The sequence below is a fragment of the Chelonoidis abingdonii genome, chromosome 5 (genome assembly GCF_003597395.2).
Source record: "Chelonoidis abingdonii isolate Lonesome George chromosome 5, CheloAbing_2.0, whole genome shotgun sequence".
Classification (NCBI taxonomy): Eukaryota; Metazoa; Chordata; order Testudines; family Testudinidae; genus Chelonoidis; species Chelonoidis abingdonii.
Window position 1 is genome coordinate 29,275,407 of NC_133773.1, and position 25,372 is coordinate 29,300,778.

Genomic DNA, 25,372 nt, shown 5'->3' on the forward strand with positions numbered 1-25,372 from the left:
AATGTCTTACCTATGACTGCTTCCTGGGCTTTCTCCCTGTTAATTTATAAATACAATCAATGTAATTAAGATAATCCATTATCTACATCTAAATGTACAAACTAACCAATCTACATTTATTAAAATACCACCAAACTTCCACAGACAAAAGTTTTAAGATCAGAAGCAACACCCATGTGTAATTAGAGATCCAACAGAATGAGCTACAAGCATCCTCTTTTTCCATCTTCACCTTTCTAAGTAACAGGCAGCTAGTCTCAGCTTGTCTGCATTGTGATAGAATGCTGGCACCCCGAGAAAGGAGGGTCTTTCTTGTATAGGTAGACCACAAGGCAGGTTTTCTCTTATGGTCTCCAGCTTGTTTTGGCCATTAAAGAGCCTGAAGGATCAGGCTTCTCCCCTGCACATGATAGCCAGCAACATGCTAGAACTACATGGAACATACAGAGCAGGCTGACGGGCCATTTGTTAAATAGCGCAACTTATCACCACCCTTTGCGCTTTATCTAGGAGTAGAACCTGGGCAACTTTGGTACTGTCCATGGATGAAGAGAGCTCCATGGCTGCTGCCTGAAAAACTTCAGATTCCTGAAGACCTCATGGTGAAGATGCCACTCTTCCTAGTCTGTCCACTTAGCTAGTCTCCCCTTACATCACACTTCTCCTAGATGTGAAGCACTCTTGCTGGAAAAAGGTGTTTTTCCGCCCATGTGAAAAATATATTAGGTTCCCTCTGAAGCGTTTTGGACCTAGGGACCTCTGCGTTTCTTGACATGACTTGGCAACATATTGTCCATCATTATCAGCATGTGCTTGTTGGAAGTGAAGTTGTGAGGCCTATTTTGATCCTTTTGAATGGCTTGTCATTTGAGCCAATTTATGCACAGGCAGAGTGAGAGAACTGCATAAAACTTGAATTGGCATTCCCACAGTGTGCAACTTTCATGTTTTCATATTCTGGTCTGGCTCAGATACAGTACCACTGGGTGAATCTTCTACTCTTTACTAACCAGATCAGTGATGTGTTTACCTCATTCTATGTTAGCCTGGGAGGAGGCGACCTATGCAACCTGGGTCTTTGTTTCAGGTCACTCTACACCAGTGGTTCCCAAACTGGGGATCGTGAAATGTTACAGGAGGTTCTCAGGAAAAAAATTCCTTAATGGCAGACAGAGCTGTCCCTAGGGACTCTGGGCAGCACAGGTCCAGCAGTCCAGAGCCCCTGGACTTCCAAGAGCTAAGCAGATCAAAGCAAGCATATCTGTCAACTGAGAAGATTTAAACTTCAAGACTCCTTATAAGAAATGGAAAGGGAGGTGGACATTTTTTGCTATTTTTAAAATTAAATAGGCAGCTAGTATTGTTTTTAAAATTATGAAGAACAAGTTTAAGCTTTGTTGTAACATGCATTGTTTGCCTGGACTGCTCAAGACCTGAATGCTTGTGTAGGAGGAACTCTGAGTTGGCGTCTTAAATAACTTCATGTTGTTTCACATCTGATTCTCCTTGATGAAGCATAAGAGCCTTGTCTTATGACAGGCTGATTCAGAGCGATATAAACTATGAAAGTGAGATCTTGGCAGAATGTTGCCATTTTCATAATGTAATAAAAACACTGTAATTATAAATAAATAGTGTGCAATAAACATGTCATAAAATTTTTTTTTATATTTCCAAGATCACTGTTTTATAAATTATACTCAGGTAAAGGAGAAAATCCCTGGAAATATTCATTTTTAGGAGGGGGTTCGTGAGACTTGACATTTTAGTGAAAGGGGTTCACAGCTTGTTAGAGTTTGGGGATCACTGGTCTACACTATAAACTTAACTTGGATAACTAAGTCGTTCAGGGGGTGAAAAATCCACACTCCTGAGTGACGCAGTTATATTGACCTAACCTCCAGCGTAGACAGTGCTATGTCAACGGGAGAGCTTCTTACATCAATATAGCTACTGCCTTTCACAGAAGTGGATTAACTATGTTGACGAGAGAAGCTCTTTGCTAAAGCAATGCAGCAGCGCAGCTGAAATTTTAAGTGTAGACTTGCCCTCAGTCACTGAAAGGCGCAGATTTCTGCCAGGGAAGAATTACGTCAGAAGCAAATTTTCTTGTTTTGGCTTTTTCCTTTGCTGTTTCTCCACCATAACCCCTTTACTGAGGCTGGGCAGTGAAACGAACCACTATAGTATCCCAGGAGAGAGATTTGCTCCAGACAAAATGGTGTACAAGTTTTCCCAAGTTCTAGGGCTACTAGCCTTCAAGAGGCCATTAAGAACCTATTAGATTAACTTTAGAAAGATCTATAATTTTTTCTAAAAAAAACTTGACAAGAAAATCACTAAGTTATGCCAGAAGCAGTCCATTTTCCATTTGAGGATATTGATGAACTGTTCAGGAGAAACTAGCGACTGACCCGTGCCATCATTTATTTCTTTTTGAGAAAGTTTTTTAAAGCTGTTGTGCAAGGACACTCCTATGCAAATAGTTCTGTGACTGCTGCTCTTCACAGATGGTTGAAAATGCCACTTTTGACCTAGTGCCTCAGCATACTTGAACTGTGCTGGTATCCATTATAAACCCACACCTCGTAGATTACTGCTTATGTACAGATATTGGAACCACAAAGGATGCCAATCCTGTTTATTGAAGGTGCAAAAGGGAGACCAGTAAGGGTCACTGTTTAAATTTTGCAGTACCAACATTTAAACAAAGTTCATTCTTAGATAGCAAAAACTGTCAGAGCAAGTCTAGTATGTATACCCTATGTGCAGTAATTTTACTCTTGTGCCAGGTGACAGCATGTCTTTGAATGCATTATGGGTCATGTGGACAGAGTCCAACTGCCTCCAGGTCCCTGAGAAGTTCTAACTGTACCTTCTGAATGGTATTTGGTTTGTCTTTTTTTTTTTTTTTTTTTTTTTGGTGTTGTCAGGGAGTTGGGAAAAGAGGCTTCTGTACACAGAAATCCCCCCTTTACTACTTTCCTTTAAAAACTTTAAGTTGCAGTGAAGGATGGACTGAAAGCAACTCCCTGTAGCATGAGTGAACTACTTCCTTGTGTTAGGCTTCAGAAATGAAGTCGGGCATTACCAAAGAGTAACCCCAACACACACATTCCTAGATGGAGCTAAAGACACTAACTCCAGTGCTTCTACCAGTTCAAGTTAGCGCTTATAATAGTTCAGGTGCCAAACTCAGATTCTCTGTATAAAAGCATGCTGTACTGCCATTACTCAACTGATATGGGGAATGTTTGTGTTTTACCAAAAGATTACAGTTAGCCAAGTATTCCTACTCTTATGTAGGATACCCCCACACACTGAATCTTTATCATCAGGTATAATTTTTTTTCCACAAGTACCATTATAATAATCCTGCACTTCCCTTTGCAGTCCCACTTCTCTCCATCCCCCGTAACCAGAGAAATATTATTTACTACTATCCTAGAGGAAGAAAATCAAGCTCTGATAGTGTCAAAGAAATATCAGCAACTCCTCTATGAAGAGACCAATGCAGAAGTTAGCTGCAGCCAGAAGGGTTAGCAAGATGTGGATCTTGGGACTACAAATAAATTTTTTTACAAGTATGAAAGTGTGTTGAATTACTGAGTGCTGTACTGTGAAACCCAAGTACTTACCTCATCACTTTCCACTAGATTCTCAAACTGCAAAGAAAAAACAAAACACAAACACAGAGTATACAAGGTTACTGACAAGCAGTCATTGCGATACAAACACCACACTTCAATGAACATAAATAAAAATCAGCATAATTACAACGTTTACCTATTAGGCATATTTTGTGGAAACGCCGCTCTAATTAAAGCTGAAGACAAGACTATTCAATTATCAAATCTTCTACTTTGTGAAGAACTATTGCTTTTGGAGTGTGACCAGCTTCCCTACAAACATAGCTTGTAAGTTGTTTTCTTCTACACAGAATGTAATAATTAAGAGGGTAAGAGTTAGAATTAAGAGTTTTGTTGCATTTCATTGCATTTGGTATTATACAGTGCCCCGAGCAACTCTGCTGGGAGGGTAATTTATGGTTTTATTAGTTAACGACTGATGAATTGTCTCAAGCTCATGTATTCTGATATGAATAAGAGCCGTAAAACTATCAGTTACAGGCACTAGAGACACAGAAGTACTGTATATTAGTGTAAAAGTGCACCAAAGCCAAAAGCTGTATTGAAAGCTCTCTAAAACACTAAAATATTAAAATAAATAAAATTCATGACGTGTTTTCTGAAAAGTATTCATAGGGCAAAATTAATTAACTTATAAAAAACAAATAAATTGCCTATACAAAAGCTCTAGGCACCACTGACATCTCTGAAGAAATAAACACAAGCTTTCCTAAGCAAAAGATGGAAAACTCTCTCTTCTAGCTATGGATCCTAACCTCCTAAAACGGTCCCAGTGTCCCATCCCCGAATCTGCCTCCTGGAAAGCTGCAGCATAGATATACCTCTTCCACAGAGAGACCTCAATTTATCCTTTCCACTTTGGAGATATACAACAATAAATTCAGGCGGAATAATTAGTTACTTGAAACAGAAACGAGGATTCTAAGCACGATGACAACTTTGCATATCAGGGAGTAAAAGTCAATGAAAACATTAGGATGCTTTATAAAGGCATCTAAGCACAGAAGGATGAATCCAAAATATATGCAGCCTTTTAAGTTGCACAAGCCACTGCAGTAGGTTGACCTATCACAAAGATCAAAATAAAACAAACAGAAGCCATCCAGTGCTGCTTCCTACATCTATAGTAGAGTCAATCTACAAGCATCGGTGAGCAGCACAGCCCACAGGAATTCCTATAAGGCACAGAAGTAGTAGAAGCTGTAGTATAGACAGGACTTGAGAATTTTTGCTTCTGTCTCATCTGCTGCTGGGTAGGGCACAGAAAACCAATACTTTGATTCCTATATGCATTACAGTTTAGAATACTGACATGCCTAAGTCTTTTTACTTGATCAAGAGAAGCGGCACGACAATTACTATTTCATAATTCACTTAGTGCTTTAGTTTGATATACTGTTAAGAGGTTCCATTTTATGCAAACAATGACAAGTGCCAGAAAGTCTGGTGGGGGTGCAACTTTTAAAAAAAGGTTTCAAGGCTTAGGGGAAAAAAGTACTTACCTCAATAGTGAAGTGTTCTCCAGTTGAACATGTCCTAAAATATTTTGATCTAGAAAACAAACCCATAATTTCATGGCAGGTTAGTAGTTCTAGAGTTCAAATAACTTCTCAAAATATTTTTAAAAAGTTATTTATGACAGAATGAAGTCAGGTCTGATACTTACACGACTACCATTTTAATCGCAAAATTAGAAGCAGCTCAGGAGCAAAATACTTCAAAAGCCATTGTGAATTCATTTTAATGTTTAGGCTTAAGCTAATTTATTATTGTCAACTATTAATAGAGTTATATTAACTGATGCATTATATTACAGAGGAGACAAGCTGGAGTGTGAAAAATACTTGTCTGAGGATGTAAAAATGTTTTTTTCAAATTGGAAGGAAGGTGTAAAAAGAATAAACACCTTTCCCAGTGAAGGAGTAATGTATCAGGATGATGATCGCTTTGCATTTGCTGCCATTGTGCATTTCTATTTTTCAACGTGTTAACCAGTTTAAGTACATTTTACCTATTTCCCTCAAGACACATCATTCTGGCCAGCCTCTGAAAAACTCAGTGCTCATGGTATGACCCATTATGCCTGCTAGCAGTGTTCTATGTAACACATGCCAACTTGTAGAATGTCATTCTTTGACTGTTTACTGATGTAGCTAGGGGGCTAACCTTTTATATCCCTTGTTTCTTCAGAAAGATTACTGATTTATCCAAAAAAGCATCAAGAAACAAGGTAGTAAACCAGCACCATTTGACTTGCCAGTTCTCCATGGATCACAATTTGGGAATCAAATGACATTTTTGGCAGAGGGTGGTTGCGCATAGCAACTACAGAGATCCAAGCCTTTCTTTGAGTCACTGACTGACATAAGTATATCTTAAGGAGTCAGGCGAGCATAATAAGGAGTTTATCCAAGACTTTCAACCGAGACTTTTTTATTTTCAGGCTATCACCCCTCAGAATATTGGCTCTCAAATAGGAGACCACTGCTGTTTTAGGTATGGTTGTATTTATACATTATAAATTCTAGCACAGGCGTAAATAAAAACTACTGTTCTTTCCAGAAACAACTTCCAGGGTAACCCAACCATGACTGCCCTTACTCACTGTTAGAGGAGCTTTTCTAGACGTTCAGCTCCCAAAATGTTTTGTAGCACAGAGAAAGAGCACATGTGCACACACACCACCCATTTAAAAAAGAAAGGGTGAAATTAAGGAAAGAAAAATTTAGGTTGACACTAGGAAAACTTCCAGACTGGTGAGATGTACCAGGCTATGGAACGGTCTCCCAGAGTTTTGAGAAAACAGCTACGTTACAGCAAGCCCAGTGGACTGTAACAAGTCTAGGAGGGCTCAAATAAAGCCCAGTTCCTTGACTGATGTAAATGGGTTGGAAAGAACAGACAATATGCTGAATCCCAGAACTCCACATAACCATGTAACGCCACTCTTGAGAAGCAGATTCCTCAGCCAAGTATCAGCAACATAACTGTCATGTTGACTACACTGAAGGCAAAATATTGAAGAAAAACAAATTATTTAGACTACATGCCTTCATCGGGGTTTGCAGTTAGAAATCAATGGGTCCAAAGTTACTTCAGTGACTATGAAAATCCTTATATGTCTATCTTTAGCCTTCTGTTTTTGAAATTTTCAGCCTGTGTTTTTTTTTTTTTTAAAGTTCACATTAAGTTCAACATTAAAGTCTAAATAACTTTTCATAGTTAACATGGAAGCAATTTTGTTTTGAAGTAAAAGATTTGATGCCATTAAAAGTTTTGTTTTGTTTTTTTTTTAAACAAAAATAATGTTTTTGCCCTGATGCTAAACACACTCAGGCACAAGCTTAACACTAAACACAAGCAGGCCGACTTACGTCAGTGGGACTATTCATAAGCATAGTTATGTACCTGAAGTGTTCCCAGAACTGGGGCCTTAATCTTCAATTTTGATTTCTGCCAATACCAATGTTGCAAAATTCAATAAATATACTCTACCCATAGTGGCATTTTAAAAATTGCATTTATGAATCCATTTATTATTATTAAGGTTGTTAAGTTTTAATCTAAAGTTGCAATAGCACAAATTTCCAAATGAGTTTTAAAAAGCCTCAGATTTAAATTAATGATTGTTTTTTTGGTTAAAAACAGAAACAAAAGAAAACAAAAAAACCCCAAGCCATTTACATTGCTTCCCCATGTTGCTTTCGTTTTCAGCTCACAATACCATCATGTTTAAAAATGGTCTCCAGAATGCATACCTCCTGTTTTAAACTGAATAATTGTCTAAAGGGATGGATAAAAAGCAACAGAAGAGGCATTTTATGTCCCTTGGCTCTGTTGTTCCCTCTTATGTACAGAAATGATAAGCATGGGCCTTTCAGGAACTCAGTGCCCTGAAATCCCACTAAGGTTATGGACGACATGAGGGCACTGGGCACCTCTCAGGGTAGGGCCTAGAGTGAATAAGGAAGGAGTGGGGAAAATGTTGTTTTCATCACCACTTACCATTTGTCTCATTAGTACATCATTAATGTGCATATGTATATTATGTTCTGATATTCTATATTTAAATACTGATACATTTGATTATTTTCTTGAAAGAACTTTTAAGGGAGAAGGCTACAATATTGCTTCACTTCTCCACCTCTTGCAGCTCATACAAAATCATGACCTTTTTGACATTACAGGCAGGGCCGGTGCAAGGAAGTTTCGCGCCCTAGGCGAAACTTCCACCTTGCATCCCCCACCCAGCTAACCTCGCCCCCCCCCCGCAAAGCAGCTAACTCAGCATCCGACGCGGGGAGCCCCTCGCAGCGAGTTACCCCCTCCTTGCCACTGTGAATTCTAACCCTCTCCCTCGACGCGACTACGTTTGCCCAGGAGACTCTTCACCCCCCACCGCCCGCCATGCAGCTAACGCCTGCCTGGGGAGACTTCGCCCCCTCCCCCCACACCACGGCAGCTAACCCTGCCTGGGCAGACTTCCACCCTCTCCTCCCCCCACCACGGCAGCTAACCCTGCCTGGGGAGCCCGCCCCAGCTCACCTCTGCTCCGCCTCCTCCACTGAGCACGCTGGCGCTGCTCTAATTCTCCCAGCCCAGGCTTGCGGCACTGACTGGAGGAGATTTAAGAGCTGGGCTGTGTGCTCAGCGGAGAAGGCAGAGTGGAGGTAACCTGGGGAGGGGAGCTGTTCCCCTGTGCGCCCCCCCCATTACTGCAGGCAGCCCTCCCCACGTGCCCCCCCACCCAGCTCACCTCCACTCCACCTCCTCGCCTGAGGGGACTTTTAGGCCCCCCCTACCACTAAGCGCCCTAGGCGGCTGCCTAGTTTGCCTAAATGGTGCAACAGCCCTGATTACAGGTTAGCCAATTAAACCTTTAAAGTTGATATATCTACAGAAGAATGACAAAATATTGTATGGGAAAAAGAGACATATAGGGTTCACATTTACACCTCCATGGAAGGAGTAAATAAGCTAAATACAATCCTGTTTAAGTAGTCATGGGGGGAGGAGGGGTTATATTACAATCTTGTAATAAAATTAGATATGCAAGAACATGGACATATGGAAAGTTATTAAAATATTAAACTGATTTTGTTTTTTACTTAAGTGATAAAAATGTTTATGCTTCAATCTTATTAGGGAAATGATAGCAAAAGAATGCCAGGAGCTCCAATTATATTTATTTCCCACAGCTGCCTTTTATGAATGATGTGATCTCTCTGGGAGCAAAGAGAAAAAGCTTATGATTGAGGACAGGGACAAACTAAACCTGATCTACTTTTTAATATGACTGGAGGCCAGAAACATTAAGTTTTATTTGAAGAGCAATATTAACATAAATTTGTTTCAGGACACAATTAAAAATTATCATTTTAAAACAGACCAAATTCTGTAGCTTAGCAGGCAGCTTAGGCAACCTTTCTTCTTGTTCCCACTGAGAATTCAATTACTACAGTAATTCATATAGCAGACACTTTGCTAAAAAGCAATTTTAAAATAATCTCTGCAATTTCATATAAATATAAATTCAATTTAGATTAGTGTTTGTGAAGTGCTTTGCAAGCCTCATATATAAATGCACTAAAGTGTAAAGTAAACAGTAAAGAATTCTTAGCCTGAGCATTTACAAGAGATCTCTCCAATTTTATAGTTTGAGACTTCAACGCATACAACAGTGAAGGTGAAGCACTAATTTCCTCAGAGAGGCTGAACTTTCTCCCATAAGTGATTACCATTACCTTCAGTGGGAACAGCATCAGATCCCATAAGTACGGATCTGTATACATCCACAATATGGTTTGGAACCAGGGATTTCTGCCAATTTTATCAGTAAAATTCACTTTACATAGCATTTACTACAGAGGTCTTCAGAATTTCTAAACTCTCTCAACTAATACCATAATATTCTCTCTTCCATCCCACAGTTCTAGGAAACATCTACAAGATTCACAACTTTCTAAAGTCCAACTTTCCCTTTCTCAGTTGCTCATAACTTATTGGAAACAAATAAATCTTTCTAGACTGAAAGCTTTCATGTTGGTCATCAGCAGAGGTGATTATTTCTAATCTTTGGGCAAAATATTTGTTCAGTATATACTGAAGTCAAATATTTATTAACTATCTATAGAAATATATTAAAGACCTTCCCCAAAGACTACGTTTAGATTTTTACAGATGCTAATTGATTCATATTTGGCTTACATCACAGATAAAGACCCCCCAAAAGAACACACATTTGAACAGTTTCCTAATTTATCAACTTTTTTCTAAATAAAAGCATAGCAGAAATTTTTTTGATCAACCAAAAGCCGCAGTTGTTCAGAATGTTGATAAAAACATGAAATGTTTTCATTTTTCATCAAGCTAAACTCCAAGTCAGTTCAAAGCTACTGAATTTGGGGGCGTGTGCGCACACAGGTATGCATGTCCAACCTGTTCTTAAAAAAAATCCAAGGATGGAGATTCCACAACCTCCCTTGGAAGCCTGTTCCAATCCTCAACTATTCTTATAGTTAGAACATTTTTCTTAATATCTAATTTAAATTCCCTTAATGCAGATTAAACCCATTATTTCCGGTGGCCATGGAAACAAATGATTACTGTGCTCTTTATAACAGCCCTTAACACACCTGAAGACTTATCAGGTCTCCCTTTAGTCTTCTTTTCTCAAGACTAAACATGTCAAGTTTGGCTGTTGTTTTTTTCTTTTTTTCTTTTTAAAAGCTTTCCTCATAGGTCAGGGTTTCTTTAGCACTTTTGTTACTCTTCTTTGAACTCTCTCCAATTTATTCGTATCTTTCTTAAAGTGTAGCACCCAGAATTGGACACAGTACTCCAGTTGAGGCCTCACCAGTGCAAAGTGCAGTGGGACAATTACTTTCATGGGTAACATACAACACTTGTTAACGTGCCCCAAAATGGTATTAGCCTTTTCCACAACTGCATCACACTGCTGACTCATTCAATTTGTGATCCACTACAATCCCTCTGGATCCTTTTTGGCAGTACTATCACCTAGCCAGTATTCATTTCATAGTTATGCATTTTATTTTTCCTTCCTTAGTATAGCACTTTGCACTTGTCTTTACCAAATTTCACCTGGTTTAATTCATTTCAAGTCTCCAATTTGTCAAGGTCATTTTGAATCCTAAACCTGTCCTCTGAAGTGCTTGTAATGCCTCTAAACTTGGTGTCATCTGTAAATTTTATAAGCATGCTCTCCCCTCCATTATTCAAGTCATTGATGAAAATATTGAACAGTACTGAACCCAGGACTAACCCCTAAGGAGCCCCACTAGATACATCCTCCCACTTTGACAGTGAAACATTGATAACTACTCTATGAGTATGTATAGTCTTTCAACCAGCTGTGCACCCACTTTATAGTAATTTCATTTAGACTTCTTTTCCCTAGTTTGCTTATGAGAACATCATGTGGGAACTGTGTCAAAAGCCTTGCTAAAAAAAAAAAAATCAACATATATCATAATTGCTCTTTCCCCTGTCCGCTAGGCCAGTAACCCCATTGAAGGAGGAGATTAGGTTGGTTTGGCATGACTTGTTCTTGATGACTAGCTATTCTTCATAACCCTATTAGCCTCTAGGCGCTTACAAAGTGAGTGTTTAACAATTTGTTCCAGTATCTTTCCAGGTACCAAAATTAGCCTGACTGGTCTATAATTACTCAGGTCCTCATTATTCCTCTTTTAAAAGTTAGGTTTGCCCTTCTCCAGTCTTCTGGAAACTCACTCATCCTCAACAAGTTCTCAAAGATAATTGCTAATTGTTCTGAGATTGCTTCAGTTAGTTCTGTAAGTATCCTAATATGAATTTCACCAGGCCTCACCAACTGGAGTACATTTAACATACCTAGATATTCTTTAACCTGTTTTTTCCTTTATTGGCTTGCATAAATGTTAATTGTATTTAGCATCTGTTCATCATTAACCTGTTCAAAAAAACTGAAGCAAAACAGGTATTAAGCACCTCAGCATTCTTGATATCTTGTATTAGGTCTTCTTCTGGCCCTAAGTGGAGGGCCTAGACTTTCCCTTGTCTTTCTCTTGCTCCTAATGTATGCAAAGAAGCTCCTTATTGCCTTTTATGTCCCCCGCTAGTTATAACTTAGGGTATGTTGACACTGGCAAGTTTCTGCGCAACAAGTTATACCACTTTTATTAAAGCGCTGGAATTAAACGGCTGTTGCGTGTCCACACTGGGCTCCTTGTGATGGTGGAGTGCATCCACATTAGCAGCTCTTGCAACCACAAAGAGAGCAGTGCATTGTGGCACCTATCTGCCACTGTGCAGCTGGGTTCAGGGTGCTTTGGGAAGGATTTTCAATGTCTCATGGGGCAGGCACAGCACCACATGATACAGGTTTCCCAATGCCATTGTTTCATGGGCCTCCTGCTACATTGCCAGCTGCTTTTCAACTGGGAGAGGAGAAGGAACAGTGTGGGACAGGAAGGGTGTGTGTGTATATATGTATGTCGGGGGAGGAGGGACAGGGTGTTTTGGGGGGAGAGAGTGTGTCAGCATGCTATCTTGCAAGTTCAGCCAGCGGCAGGAAGCAACCAGTCCTGAGGCAGGGAGAAAACCCCAACATCAGCTCCCTGCATCCCTCTCCAGCTCTCTCTCACACACGTGCTTCTGTGTTCAACAGGAGGAGCATTCCACATTAATGGTTTGCTTTGTGTCCCAGAGCAGCATGCACAGCATGCAATGGCTGTTAGAAAGGGAGCTTGGTGCAGCAAAGTTCAAACAATGAGCAGAGCAGCCCCTTGAGGGATTATGGGACACTTCCGGAGGCCAACTGATTTCTTTCTGCACTGTAATGTGTTTACACTGCCAATACAGCGCTGGAGCTAGGGTGACCAGACAGCAAATGTGAAAAATGGGGATACGAGTAGGGAGTAATAGGAGCCTATATAAGAAAGAGACCCAAAAATTGGGACATCTGATCACCCTAGCTAGAGCCTCTGCACTTTAAGGCTTACGATTCTCATCAGGGTGGTTTTTTTGCTACGCTGCAACTGAGGAGTTTCTGCGCACTAAGTAGCTTGGTGGTGTGTACACCTCAGGAGTTACACTGCAGAAAGCCGCTTTACTTCACAGAAACTTGCCAGTGTAGACAAGGCCTTATTGGGTCTTGGTCTTTTTATTTTTTTGTTCCTAGATGCTTGTGCTATTCTTTTATACATCTCCTTCACAATTCATCCACAGTTCTACTTCTTAAAAGATTCCTTTTTGATTTTTCAGTCCATTAAAGAGCTCCTGATATCAAATATAGTAAAAAGCCAATACGGATCTTTCATTCACACTGGGCTAGTTTGCAGTTGTTGTGCCTTTAATCCTGTTTCCGGGGGAAACTCACAGCCCTCCTAAACTCCTTTATCACCTGGGATTTTCTTCCAATGAGATCTTACCTAGCAGGTCTTTGAGTTTGTTAAAATCTGCCTTTTTGAAGTGCACTGTCCTTATTTTGCTGCTCTCGCCTTAACTTCCTTTGAATCATGAAATCTATCAATTCATGATCACTTCTACCCAAACTAACTTTCATCTTCAGATTCACCAATTCCTCCCTGCTGGTCAGAATTGTGTCTAAAATGGCTGTCCCTCCTAGTTACTTCCTCCACTTTCTGAAACAAACAACTGTTCCCAATGCATTCCAAGAATTTACTGAAAACTAAATGTAGTTGTGCAGTCAAACGGGCTCAAGGAAACTATACATCAGAATTCTAAGTTTACACCATCTCTGGACACTGCTAAAGTACCTTTACCAGAGATTACTTTTATCCCTGGAGTCATAATTACTGTTGGAGAACAAAGGATCTACCTTGTGAAAGTACCAGGAGGCACCAGCTCCCAGCAGCAAGTTTTCAATATAATTTCCTAAGTAGCATTAGAGTCCTAGGGCAAATTTACATAAGAAAATGAGATCAACCAACCTACACTGCTCAAAGGCATAAAGAATATACACCCCTGAGTGGCATAGTTAAGCTGATCTAAGTCCCTGTGTAGACTGGTCTAGGTTGATGGAAAAATTATTCTAGCAACCTATCGCCTCTTGGGCAGGTAGATTACCTACACCGATGGGAGAAGCCCTCCCGTTCGTGTGGGTAACATCCACAATGACATGCTACAGTAGCACAGCTGCAGCATTTCAAATGTAGAGAAGCCCCTCAAGTCTTCCACAAGGTTTTGCAAAGACCACAAGCTGAAAACCGTGGTTGTCAAGTTCTCTCATTACCTCTTTAGGGGGAACTAAACAGCTACAACAAGCAAGAGCCTAGGCTCGCACAAGTCAGGTGAGTTTGAGCACCCCAGTATGACAGAGACGTAACAGATCAGCCAGCTGCTGGCCATAAGAAATGGTTTCACTCAGTGGATTCTGTCCACCCCGGAGGCCCTAGCCATGGGGGGGAGGGGTCACCTACCAGAGCTTCCTCTAGGCCACAGCGCCACCTGGCACCTCGCCAACCCGCGGCCGCCTCCATCTACCCTTCCCAGGTACACCCCGCCGGGCCCGCTCCCGAGCCAGCCCCGACCAACTCCCGCTCCCGCCCGTGCCAGGCCCCGCTCCCTACCCTGCCAGCAGCACATATACCCCCGCCCCCGGCTCACCCGGGGGTCGGCCCCATCTCAGGGAGGGAACAGCCCAGCCCAGCCCCCTTTGCTGCTGCCAGGCCCTTCCGCCCTGCCGGTGTCCAGCCATCGGAGTGCAGGGCAACAACCGCCAGGGACTCGCCCGAATCCGCCCCCTCCCCACCCGGCGCAGGGCGGAGCCAGCCCGGGCCGACACCTCCCCGCCCCAGGGGGCTGCTCCTTCCGCCTTACCCTCCGCCTCGCTGGATCCGCCCCGCTTCTCTCCGCAAGAAGAGGCCGCAGCACCACTGGGCCCAGCAGTTCCCCATCGCATAGTGGGGGCAGCCCCAGGCCTCGGCCTGGAATCAAACGGCCCCTCTGCGGCGCGCGCCACCGCCGCCCAAGGGCAGCGGCATCAATGGCCGCGGAGGGGGAAGGGACGGCTCTGCTACGCTCGCTGCGGAGGGGGAAGGAGCGCCCGGCCGAAGCGCCGCTGCACCAGCCTCATGGCCCCGCAACTACCGCTCCCCCGGCCCGCAACTGCCTGGTGCACCCCGCCGCTGACTGCCGCATGCGGCCCACGGCGCGAGGAGGTGGCAGGTGCGAGCATGCGTCGTAGGGCGAGCCTCTTCCCTACGCCCCCACCTGCTCCGCCCCTCGCCTCCTCCTATGCAAGGCTGTCCCCTAGCGCCTACCCAGCCCCTTCAGCGCTCCACCGGCCCGGAGCCCTGCCCCAGGGCTCTCCCACCCTGTCCCTGAGACCCTCTCGGGCTCCTTCCACCCCGAGCTCGCGTTGGTAACTCTCCAGGAGTGTCCTGGAATCTTTAATTAGAGATTGGGTCATGTTAGGAAACCTCCGGGAATACATCCAACCTATCCCAAGCCTTCAACAAATCATGAGTCAGGTCCCCAAAAGGCACGAGAAAGGCCTAACGACACCATGAGACTGAAAAAAAATAAATAAATTTGGCCTTCCTTCTGGTTTGCTGAGTCAGGGCTGCCCAGAGGATTCATGGGGTCTGGGGTCTTCGGCAGCGGGAGTCCCAGAGCGAGTGAAGGACCTGCTGGTGAACTGCTGCCAGAGACCCAAAGCAGAAGGAGCCCCCGCTACTGAACTGGCGCCAAAGACCTGGAGCAGAAGAAGCCCCTGCCACTGAAGACCTACAGTGGAAAAAGGACCTGCTGTTGAAGACCCAACAAAAACTCTCATGGGGGCCCCTGCGGGGCCTGAGGCAAATTCCCCCACTTGNCACAGCCCCAAACCCAAACTGTCCTGCCTTTTCTCCTGTCGGCCAAATCCTTTTTTCCCTTCTCCTCCGCCCAGGTGCTTCCCCCACCCCCGCGGTGGCTCTGGGCTGAGCCCATGATTTCAAGCTTTTTCTCTCTGAGGCTAAGAACAAGAACCCTTTGGAAATGAAAAAAAAGAGGAGAGTCACAAATGCCACATTGTAGGAGATGCACTAAAACTTCGAGAATTGACAACGATGCTAAGGTGACCTTCCTAGGTTTCAAGGAAATAAAGATCCACTATGAAAAACACATCTTTAAGAGACCATACCCTGGATGTGTTATTCAAAGTACAAAATCACACAGTGAATGAACTTTTACGTTGTTCCATTGCTGCAACTCCACGTTGAGTAAAGGTCATAGGACAGCAGCCATCAAATAGGGAATGTTTCTTACATAAGGGGTGGTCACAACATTTGGGATCATCCTAATCACCAGTGGTTGGTAATCCTATTCTAAAGGGTTCACCTGAGAGTACCTGGGTTTCAAGATGAAGCCTCAGCTGTACTGTGCCAATCAATTGCAGATGAACTGTGTGGGGTGGACTGGGGAGGGCAAATGAAGGAGAAAAGGTCTCTCTAGTAGCACGAGTCTTACCTGTTGCGTGTTTCTCAGCTCAGGACCACTGCCTAAGACCTGATCCAAACCTGGATGAGAATCCAACATAGGGTGTAGAGAAGCCACAAATGACACAATCAAAGGAAGTGAATGCAGGGAAGGGACATAGCATGGCAGACAGAGGCACACACCCTGTGTGTGGGGGAGAGAGAGAGAGAGAGATGTGCATTGCCCCTTTAAGTACACTGACACCATATTCTAAGTCAGGGGTCTGCAACCTTTCAGAAGTGCTGTGCCGCATCTTCATTTATTCACTCTAATTTAAGGTTTGGTGTGCCAGGAATACATTTTAACATTTTTAGAAGGTCTTTTTCTACAAGTCTATAACTAAATGATTGTTGTATGTAAAGTAAATAAGATTTTTAAAATGTTTAAGAAGCTTCATTTAAAATTAAATTAAAATGCAGAGTTCCCCTGACCGGTGACCAGGAGCTGGGCAGTGTGAGTGCCACTGAAAATCAGCTCGCGTGCTGCCTTCGGCTCCTGTGCCATAGGTTGCCCACCCCTGTTCTAAGTACATTGCTTTTAAAAAGATCAGGAAGTTCAGACAGCAACTGTGGCCAGCTGTCTGTCCTGAGCCCTCCTCCTACCTCCTGCTCTATATGGAGAAGGGGTAAGTGGGGGGCAGGAGTAAGGGGGAATGGGATACCCTGACATTAGTCTAATTAATAAATAGACTACACCTGGTGTCTTTTGCTGCCCTGCCACCCAGAGTGCAGGCATAGCTGCTACCATGCCTGCCTCCATTTTTGAGAAACTAGCCATCGGCGGGCTGGCCCCCCTCTGGTCTGGCAGCCATCCCTGAGGTGGCCAGCATGTCCGTCCCCTAGGCAGAGGAGTCAGGCTGCATTGCATGCTGCATGCTGCCCATAGGCGCCACCCCTGCACCTCCCATTGGCAGCGGTACTTGGCCAATAGGAGTTGCAGAGCCGGCACTGGGAGCAGTGCACAGAGATTCCCTGAACACCCCTCGCCTAGGAGCCACAGGGACACATAAGCAAGCCAGCGCTTGTGGCTCCAGCCCTGGGGGTGCGGGGAAGAGGGGCATGAGGCTCGGGGACTGGTGTACGGCCTGTGGCACACAGACATGCCGCTGGCCAGATGAAAAGAAGCAGCAGGCCAAATCCAGCCTGCAGGGCTCCCCTTAGCCTGAGTCCCTGGACTGCAGCCCCTAAAGCCCCCTGCATTAATAGGGCCCTGCTTATAGGGATATAGTGTTGATAGGATACAGAAACAGAGAAAGTGGAGAAAATATAATATCTGTTTCAAAAAGTCAACATCTCATCGTGACTCACATTTTGGAGGTCTCAGAGCCTCACTGCTCCATTGCCCAATAATTGCTCAGTTACACAGTCCCATATTAGCATTCAAAGTGCACACAATGCCCAGTCTCTCTCCCAGTATCATTACCCTGAGCCACTTTGCCATTCCGTATGGCAGTAAAGCAGGGCAGAGTGACTCAGCACCAAGGAACGAGGGTTTACAGGAAGTAATCTAATCAGGCATTACATGGCGGCTATCGAGTAGAAAGAACCCTCTTAGAGCTGAGAACAACTGTCTGGAAGATCCACAGAGTGCTTGTGAGCCTGTAGTCACAGTTAAGGACAGTACCTATCAGTACCTAACCAACTCCAAAAACAGCACCTGATATTTTCTGCCAGGAATTTACCTTTCCAGTGCTGCAGGACATGCCAAGTACATCCACAAAATGAGCTTTTCAAATCCGGCTGGGTATAAGGTCTGCCAGTTAACATATGCTCTAGAGTAGCAGCCGTGTTAGTCTGTATCTGCAAAAAGAACAGGAGTACCTGTGGCACCTTAGAGACTAACAAATTTATTTCAGCATGAGCTTTCGTGAGCTACAGGTCACTTCTTCAGATGCACAGAATGGAACACACAGACAGGAGATATTTATACATATAGAGAACATGAAAAGATGGAAGTATGCATACCAACAGGAAGAGTCTAATCAATTGAGATGAGCTATCGTCAGCAGGGGAAAAAAAAAAACTTTTGAAGTGATAATTAAGATGACCCATAGAAAGTGTGAGGAGAACTTAAACATAGGGAAATAGATTCAATTAGTGTAATCGACCAGCATTCCCAGTCTCTGTTAAGGCCTGAGTAATTGTGTTTAATTTACATATTAATTCGAGTTCAGCCAGTCTCTCTTTGGAGTCTGTTTTTGAAGTTTTTTTTTTTTTGTTGAAACGGCCACCTTCAAGTCTGCACTGAGTGGTTAGAGATGTTGACAGTGTTCTCTCCTGGTTTTTGAATGTTATGATTCCTGAGTTAGATTTGTGTCCATTTATTCTTTTGGCGAAGAGACTTCCCGTTTAGCCAATGTACATGGCAGAGGGGCATTGCTGCCAGATGGCATACATCACGTTGGTAGATGTGCAGGTGAACGAACCCTGATGCGTGCTGATGTGAAATTAGGTCTATGATGGTGTCACTTGAATCGATTGCTGGACAGAGCTGGCATCGGGCTTGTTGCAAGGATAGGTTCCTGGTTAGTGTTTCTATGTGTATGGTGGCGGCTGCTGGTGAAATGTTTCAGTGGGGAGGCGTCTAATAAGCGAGACTGGCCTGTCTCGCAGATCTGCTGAGAGTGAGGGATCATCTTTAGGATAGGTTGTAGATCTTTGATGATGCGCTGGAGACGTTTTAGTTGGGGGCTGTAGGTGATGGCTAGTGGTGTTCTGTTATTTTCTTTTTGGGCCTGTCCAGTAGTAGGTGGCTTCTGGGTACTCTTTTGGCTCTGTCAATCTGTTTTTTAACTTCAGCAGGTGGGTACTGTAGTTTTAAGAATGCTTGATAGAGATCTTGTAGGTGTTTATCTCTGTCTGAGGGATTTCCTAGTGTCCAATTTGTCCATTTCCTAGACACTACTGTGCTAATAAGCGATGGTCATATAAACACCACCCTATACCGGAAACCCACTGACCGCTATACTTACCTACATGCCTCCAGTTTCCATTCAGGACACACCAAACGATCCATTGTCTACAGCTAAGCTCTAAGATACAACCGTATTTGCTCCAATCCCTCAGACAGAACTGAGCCTAATAATTCAATACTGTTCAGAATTCACTCTTTTAATATAGATTTTTCCAACTCCTAAACCCTACTCCTGAAGTGTGAGCCTCCAGAAAAACATAAGTATGGAGCACAATTATTCAACAGGAAAATGGTCATTTAGTTAAAGGCCCTCGATTGGGATGCAGGCAACTGGGGTTCAATGCCCACCTCTTCCACAGACTCCCTGTGTGATACTGGGCAAGTTACTTAATCACTCTGTGGCTTAGGTGCTGCTGGAACAAGAGAATAATAATACTCCTTTTCTTCTACCTTTTGTCTCTCTCATCTTCTTAGATTGTGAGCTCTTCATGGCAGGGACTATTTCTTACTGTGTTTTTACAGTGTCTAACATGATGGGGTTCCAATCCTGGGGCTGCTAAGCACTACTGTAATATAAGTAATTATTAATAAGGAAGAGGAAGGATATATAGTTCAGGGTCCCTGTCGTCCTAATCCTGCTCTTCTTTGCTCACACTGCTGACAAGCATGTCAAATAGCGCCAATTGTGATGGTTATTTTGTTAATTACACGTCTGCTCATTAAGAGCTGGACTTGGGCCATCCAGTTCATTCATATAGACTATAGTCCTGCAATAAGACATCAGATGGTAACATTTCTGGTTCTGAAATGATTTGGACCAAAGTTGAACTGGTAAACTAGAAGTGAAAGGCGCTGAATTGTATTAAGGTTCCGCTAACACTTATCAATCGCTGAAGTTTATACCCCACCCCCCAAAAAGGAAGAATCAGTAGATATTAAGCAATTGCTTTGTTAAACTAAAAGGGTAATTTATTTGTGTTATTGTCCAGATGTCTATTAGTTTTTATGTTCACAAATATTTGAACATCTGAAATCCAGGATACTTGAAGTACATAATTGTAATACGCAATTGACTGAGGAAACTGAAGCAGGCAAACAGAATTTAGCAAGAACTTGATTGAAGTACCAATGCTTATAACTGTAATCCTCCTTATACTTGAATCACACTCTTACAAATCAAATCAATTAGATTGCTCAGTAGGAAATATTATAGCTCTTTCTTTATATGCTTCCAAGCTGGAGAAGTCAGATATTGGGAAACAGATCGAGAACAGTATTATAAGAGAATTACAAACAATATTAACCAGGCAATGAATCTGCTAGTTAAACCAGCCAAAATGAGAGTGCAGAGTGAGGATGGCCAACCTCTTAGCAGAACAGAGAGTGTAGCAATGATTTAACAATTAGAACAGGACACCAAGTACAGTTAGGACAGTAGACTAGCAGACACTGAGGGCCGAAATCTGCACTAATTTACATTGCAAATACCAGTGAGTTCAATGTATTATGTACAGGCTGGAAGTGAGCACAGAATTTGTCCCTGGGTGGATATGTTTTGCAATATGAAACTGGAATAAGTACTTATGAAGCACACCTGGGAAGTCTCAAACATGTGATTGTCATAAAAGTGACATTAGGGCAAAAACCTCCTATTAAATCCCAAGATAAAAGTCTGGACTTATGTCACTTAACTCTAAGTCAGTTCAAGAGGTAAAATATGAACCTTAAGGGAGAAATATAAATAACTGAAACTTCCAGGTAGTGCTGAAGGGAGGATCTTGGAGTGAAAATTGTGGGAAACAGAGTTTAAAAAACAAAAGAAAATGACAAAGGGGACTTCTCAATAGGAATATCAAAAGCCTATTGTTAACAGTAGGCTTGGAATTCAATGAATGTACACCAGCTGCAGATCTGGCCCTCTACATTCAAAAGCGGGCCTCATCACATATTTAATTTAAACTGTACCTAGAGTTTTTGGAGGTTTCAACATCCTGCAATGCTCAGTCCTGTTGCATATTATTCCTTCTTATTCTAAGGAGTGTCCCAGTACAGACTATACTGGTGACTTCATACCAGCCAACCCTGGCACCTCTCTCTGAGGTATGCAGTTGACTTCTATAGATCAGGTATAGCCATCTTTTTGTATAGTACAGTGCAAACAGCATTAAAAACATTTTGCAAAAATGTATATTTTTAGAGAAAGCATGGATTTACCTAATGTACAGAGACTCCAGAAGAATGATGTGGTTGGCCAATATATCCCCAACACAGCATATATTGGGGCACAGCTCAAAATAAAGAGCTGGGGCTATGTTGTAAGACTGGGCATAACAGAATTTAAACAAACATAAAATAAATATTAAGTTTAAATCACATGCTGAATGACAGTGAAGGCTCTTCAGGCAGCTAGGATAGACCTAGCAGGCCTTGTCAATCCTATTTTAGGTCACATAGTGTTGATTTTCCTCTCATTCTCTAAACTGGCTCTAAGCACAGTTTCAAGGTCAGTTTTGCTTACTTGCTTTCAGCGGTCATCAGCTGTCATTGCAGAATACCCCTCTCCTCCTGATCATTAGTACCATTCAACACATAATAGTAATCTTGGTATGTGTTTTAGTTTTAAATTTTTAAGTCACCTTCCAAGAAAGAATTTGCATTGCTCATATATTAAAGAAGTCTTTGGACACAACTTTTATAATTACAATTGCCCTATCTGGGACTCTGTCACAGGGTGATGACTCACTGGTGCGGTGCATCCTGCTGGTCAGCCAGGGAATTAGCGTTTCCAGCCCCTAGAGAGCCCTCTGCAGGCTGGTGTACTGCTTCCCACTGGGCCTGAGTCCCTTCTGGACCCCGGTGCCCCTTTCAGGCCAGGGTGCTGCCCCCTGGCAGTACCCCTACAGATCTGGGTCTCCCCTCCCCAGGAAACCCCCACCCTCACTGCAGACTATGGCTACTGCCAGTCTCAATCTAGCCCCATTCACTGGGGCAGACTGCAGTGTAAATGTCATTCATCATCAGCAAGGAGGGTTTGGACCTGCTGCCTCTGCCTGCACTTAGGCTACCCTCTGCAATCCCATTACCTTTCTTTGGCCTTTAAGAAGGCCTGCAGCCTTGGGGTTTTCTAGGCCAGAGCTCCCCAACTCCTCTGATCTTCCCCCAGCCCTGCTCCAGTCTCAGTACCCTGCTTAGCTCCTAGCAGCCAGGCCCATCCCTCTCCACATCTAGAGAGAGAGTGTCTATGTGCTCCTGGCCCACTGCCCTCTTATAAGGGCCAGCTGGGCCCTGATTGGGGCGTGGCCACATCTGTGGCTGGTTCCCCAATCAGCCGAGGCTTGCTGCTTTTCCTAGTAGCAGCCCTCTCCCAGGGCTCATTTAAACCTTTTAAGGTAGGAGTGGGTGCCCACTTCCTGGAACCCAATAGGTACAGACACCATATAATTTTACTACTTTCCATAATGCTTCCTTCCAGGCTGAATCAGATGCCCTTGTGAAGTCAGTGAGAACAGCAAATATATTTAATCCCCATCATTTAATTCCAATCAGAATCTGGGGGTGTCAAGGTTCCTTCCCCACTCTGAACTTTAGGGTACAGATGTGAGGACCTGCATGGACACTTCTAAGCTTAATTACTAGCTTAGATCTGGTACACTGCCACCATCCAGAATTCCAGTGTCTGAAGCACTCTCTTTCCCCCCAAAAACTTTCCCCTCCCTGGGTTGCCTTGAGGGACTTCACCAATTCCCTGGTGAACACAGATCCAAACTCCTTGGATCTTAAAACAAGGAAGAATTAACCATCCCCTCCTCCTTCCCCCCACCAATCCCTGGTGAGTCCAGATCCAATCCCCTTGGATCTTAAAACAAGGAAAAATCAATCAGGTTCTTAAAAAGAAAGCTTTTAATTAAAGAAAGAAAAGTAAAAATCATCTCTGTAAAATCAGGATGGAAAATACTTTACAGGGTAATCAGATTCATATAGCCCAGAGGAACCCCCTCTAGCCTTAGGTTCAAAGTTACAGCAAACAGAGTTAAAATCCTCTCAGCAAAAAAGGAACATTTACAAGTTGAGAAAACAAAAATAAGACTAACACGCCTTGCCTGGCTATTACTTACAAGTTTGAAACATGAGAGACTGATTCAGAAAGATTTGGAGAGCCTGGATTGACGTCTGGTCCCTCTTAGTCCCAAGAGCGAACAACCACCAAAACAAAGAGCACAAACAAAGACTTCCCTCCACCAAGATTTGAAAGTATCTTGTCCCCCTATTGGTCCTCTGGTCAGGTGTCAGCCAGGTTTACTGAGCTTCTTAACCCTTTACAGGTAAAAGAGACATTAACCCTTAACTGTTTATGACAGGGGGGAACATGGGCCATTACAGTAGGGATAAGGGAGAGATAAGAAAGAACATAAGGGGACATCAAATCAGTATCTTAGATATCTGTATGCTAATGCAAGAAGTATGGGGAATAAACAGGAAGAATTAGAAATGCTAGTTAATAAACACAACTACAACATAGTTAGCATCAGAGAGACTTAGTGGGATAGTATACATGACTGGAATATTGGTATAGAGTGGTACAGCTTGCTCAGGAAGGACAGGGAGGAGGAAAGGGGGAAGAGGTATTGCCATATATATATAAATGTATACATTTAGACTGAGCTTGAGATGGAAATGGGAGACAGACTTGTTGAAAGTCTCTGGGTAAGGATATCATGGTAGGATTCTACTACAGACCACCTAACCAGAATGAAGCTTTTTTTTAAACAACTAATGAAATCATCCAAAGCAAAAGACTTGGGGCTTATGGGTGACTTCAACTACCTGGACATCTGTTGGATTGTATTAGAGACCATTTTTTTTTTAAATTTCAGAAGGTAGAGAAAGCTATTAGGGAAGAGGCTGTTCTAGATTTGATTTTGACAAATAGGGAGGAAATGGTCCAGAATTTGCAAGTGGCAAGCAGCTTGGATGAAAATGATCATGAAGTGGTAGAGTTCATGATTCTAAGAAATGGAAGGAAGGAAACAACACAATAAAGATAATGGATTACAAGAAGGCAGACTTTAGCACACTCATGGAGTTGGTAGATAAGATTCCATGGGAAGCAAGTCTAAGGGGAAAAACAGTTCAAGAGAGTTGGCAATTTTTCAAAGAGACATTATTAAGGGCACAAGAGCAAACTATCCCACTGCTTAGGAAAGACAGGAAGTATGGAAAGAGACTACCCTGGCTTAACAAGGAGATCTTCAATGATCTGAAACTCAAAAAAGAGCCTTATAAGAAGTGGAAACAAGGTCAAATTACACAAGATGAATATAAAACAATAATACTATTCTGTAGGGACAAAATTGGAAAGGTTGAGGCACAAAATGAGATTAAACTAGCTAGAGACGTAAGAAGACAACATTCTACAAATACATTAGAAGCAAGAGGAAGACCAAGGACAGGCTAGGTCCTTCACTCAATGTATGTGTATGGGAGGAACAATAATAGAAAATGTGGAAATGGCAGAAGTGCTAAATGCCCTTTTTGTTTCAGTTTTCACCAAAAAGCAGTTTCTACCGAAAGTAGCGATTGGATGTCGAACATAGTGAATGCCAGTGAAAATGAGGTAGGATCAGAAGCTAAAATAGGGAAAGAACAAGTAAAAAATTACTTGGACAAGTTAGATGTCTTCAAGTTAGCAGGGCCAGATGAAATACATCCTAGAATACTCAAGAAGCTGACTGAGGACACATCTGGGCCAATAGTAATTATCTTCAAAAAGTCATGGAAGATGGGGAAGACAGGTAGTTAAGCACTGGAATAAATTGCCTAGGGAGGTTGTGGGATCTCCACCGTTGGAGATTTTTAAGGAGGTTAGACAAATACCTGTGAGACATGGTCTAGATAATACTTAGTCCTGCCATGAGTGCCGGGGACTGAACTAGATGACCCCTTAGGGTCCCTTCCAGTCCTGTGATTCTGACTTTTCTCCCCATCACTTGTCAAAGAGCAAATATCTGATCAATGCAATTTTGTCCTTGTCTGAAGCCATACTATTCCTTGTTTACCATTTCCTCTAAAACTTGCCTTAATCTGTTGACAATTCCTTTCATAATGATTTTTCCCAGTACTGATAATAAGCTTATACTGCTACAATTATTTGGATTGACAGGATCTCCTCTCTTTGGAATTGGTACAACTATTGCCTTTAGCTACTCATCTGGTACCTCCTCTTGCTCTCATACTTTATATATTTTTCTTTAATATTTGACAGCACTTGTTCCACCACATTTTAGTAGCTCAACTATTATATTGTCTATTCCTGTAGCTTTCCC

General features: G+C 42.8%; 1 protein-coding gene and 1 long non-coding RNA gene across 4 annotated transcripts in view; one reads left to right on the forward strand and one right to left on the reverse strand.

The window, feature by feature from the left end:
- AP1AR (adaptor related protein complex 1 associated regulatory protein) overlaps nt 1-14,784 on the reverse strand; it is a 33,443-nt gene extending 18,659 nt beyond the window's left edge. Inside the window, exons 1-4 of one of the 3 annotated variants that reach the window (XM_032769713.2) lie at nt 14,496-14,784; nt 5,153-5,201; nt 3,639-3,665; nt 11-36 (exon numbers count right to left, since the gene is read on the reverse strand). In XM_032769713.2, coding sequence (XP_032625604.1) covers nt 11-36; nt 3,639-3,665; nt 5,153-5,201; nt 14,496-14,572 — 179 coding nt within the window. In that variant the 5' untranslated portion in view covers nt 14,573-14,784. Of the gene's footprint in view, nt 1-10; nt 37-3,638; nt 3,666-5,152; nt 5,202-14,282; nt 14,315-14,495 lie in introns of those variants that run through there. The other 2 variants (XM_032769715.2, XM_032769714.2) reach the window with 2 other exon arrangements.
- Nucleotides 14,785-14,795: 11 nt separating this feature from the next.
- On the forward strand, nt 14,796-15,784 carry LOC142046874 (uncharacterized). Its single transcript, XR_012655931.1, has 2 exons — nt 14,796-14,843; nt 15,633-15,784. It is a non-coding gene; the product is annotated as an uncharacterized LOC142046874 (long non-coding RNA).
- Nucleotides 15,785-25,372: the final 9,588 nt, after the last annotated feature.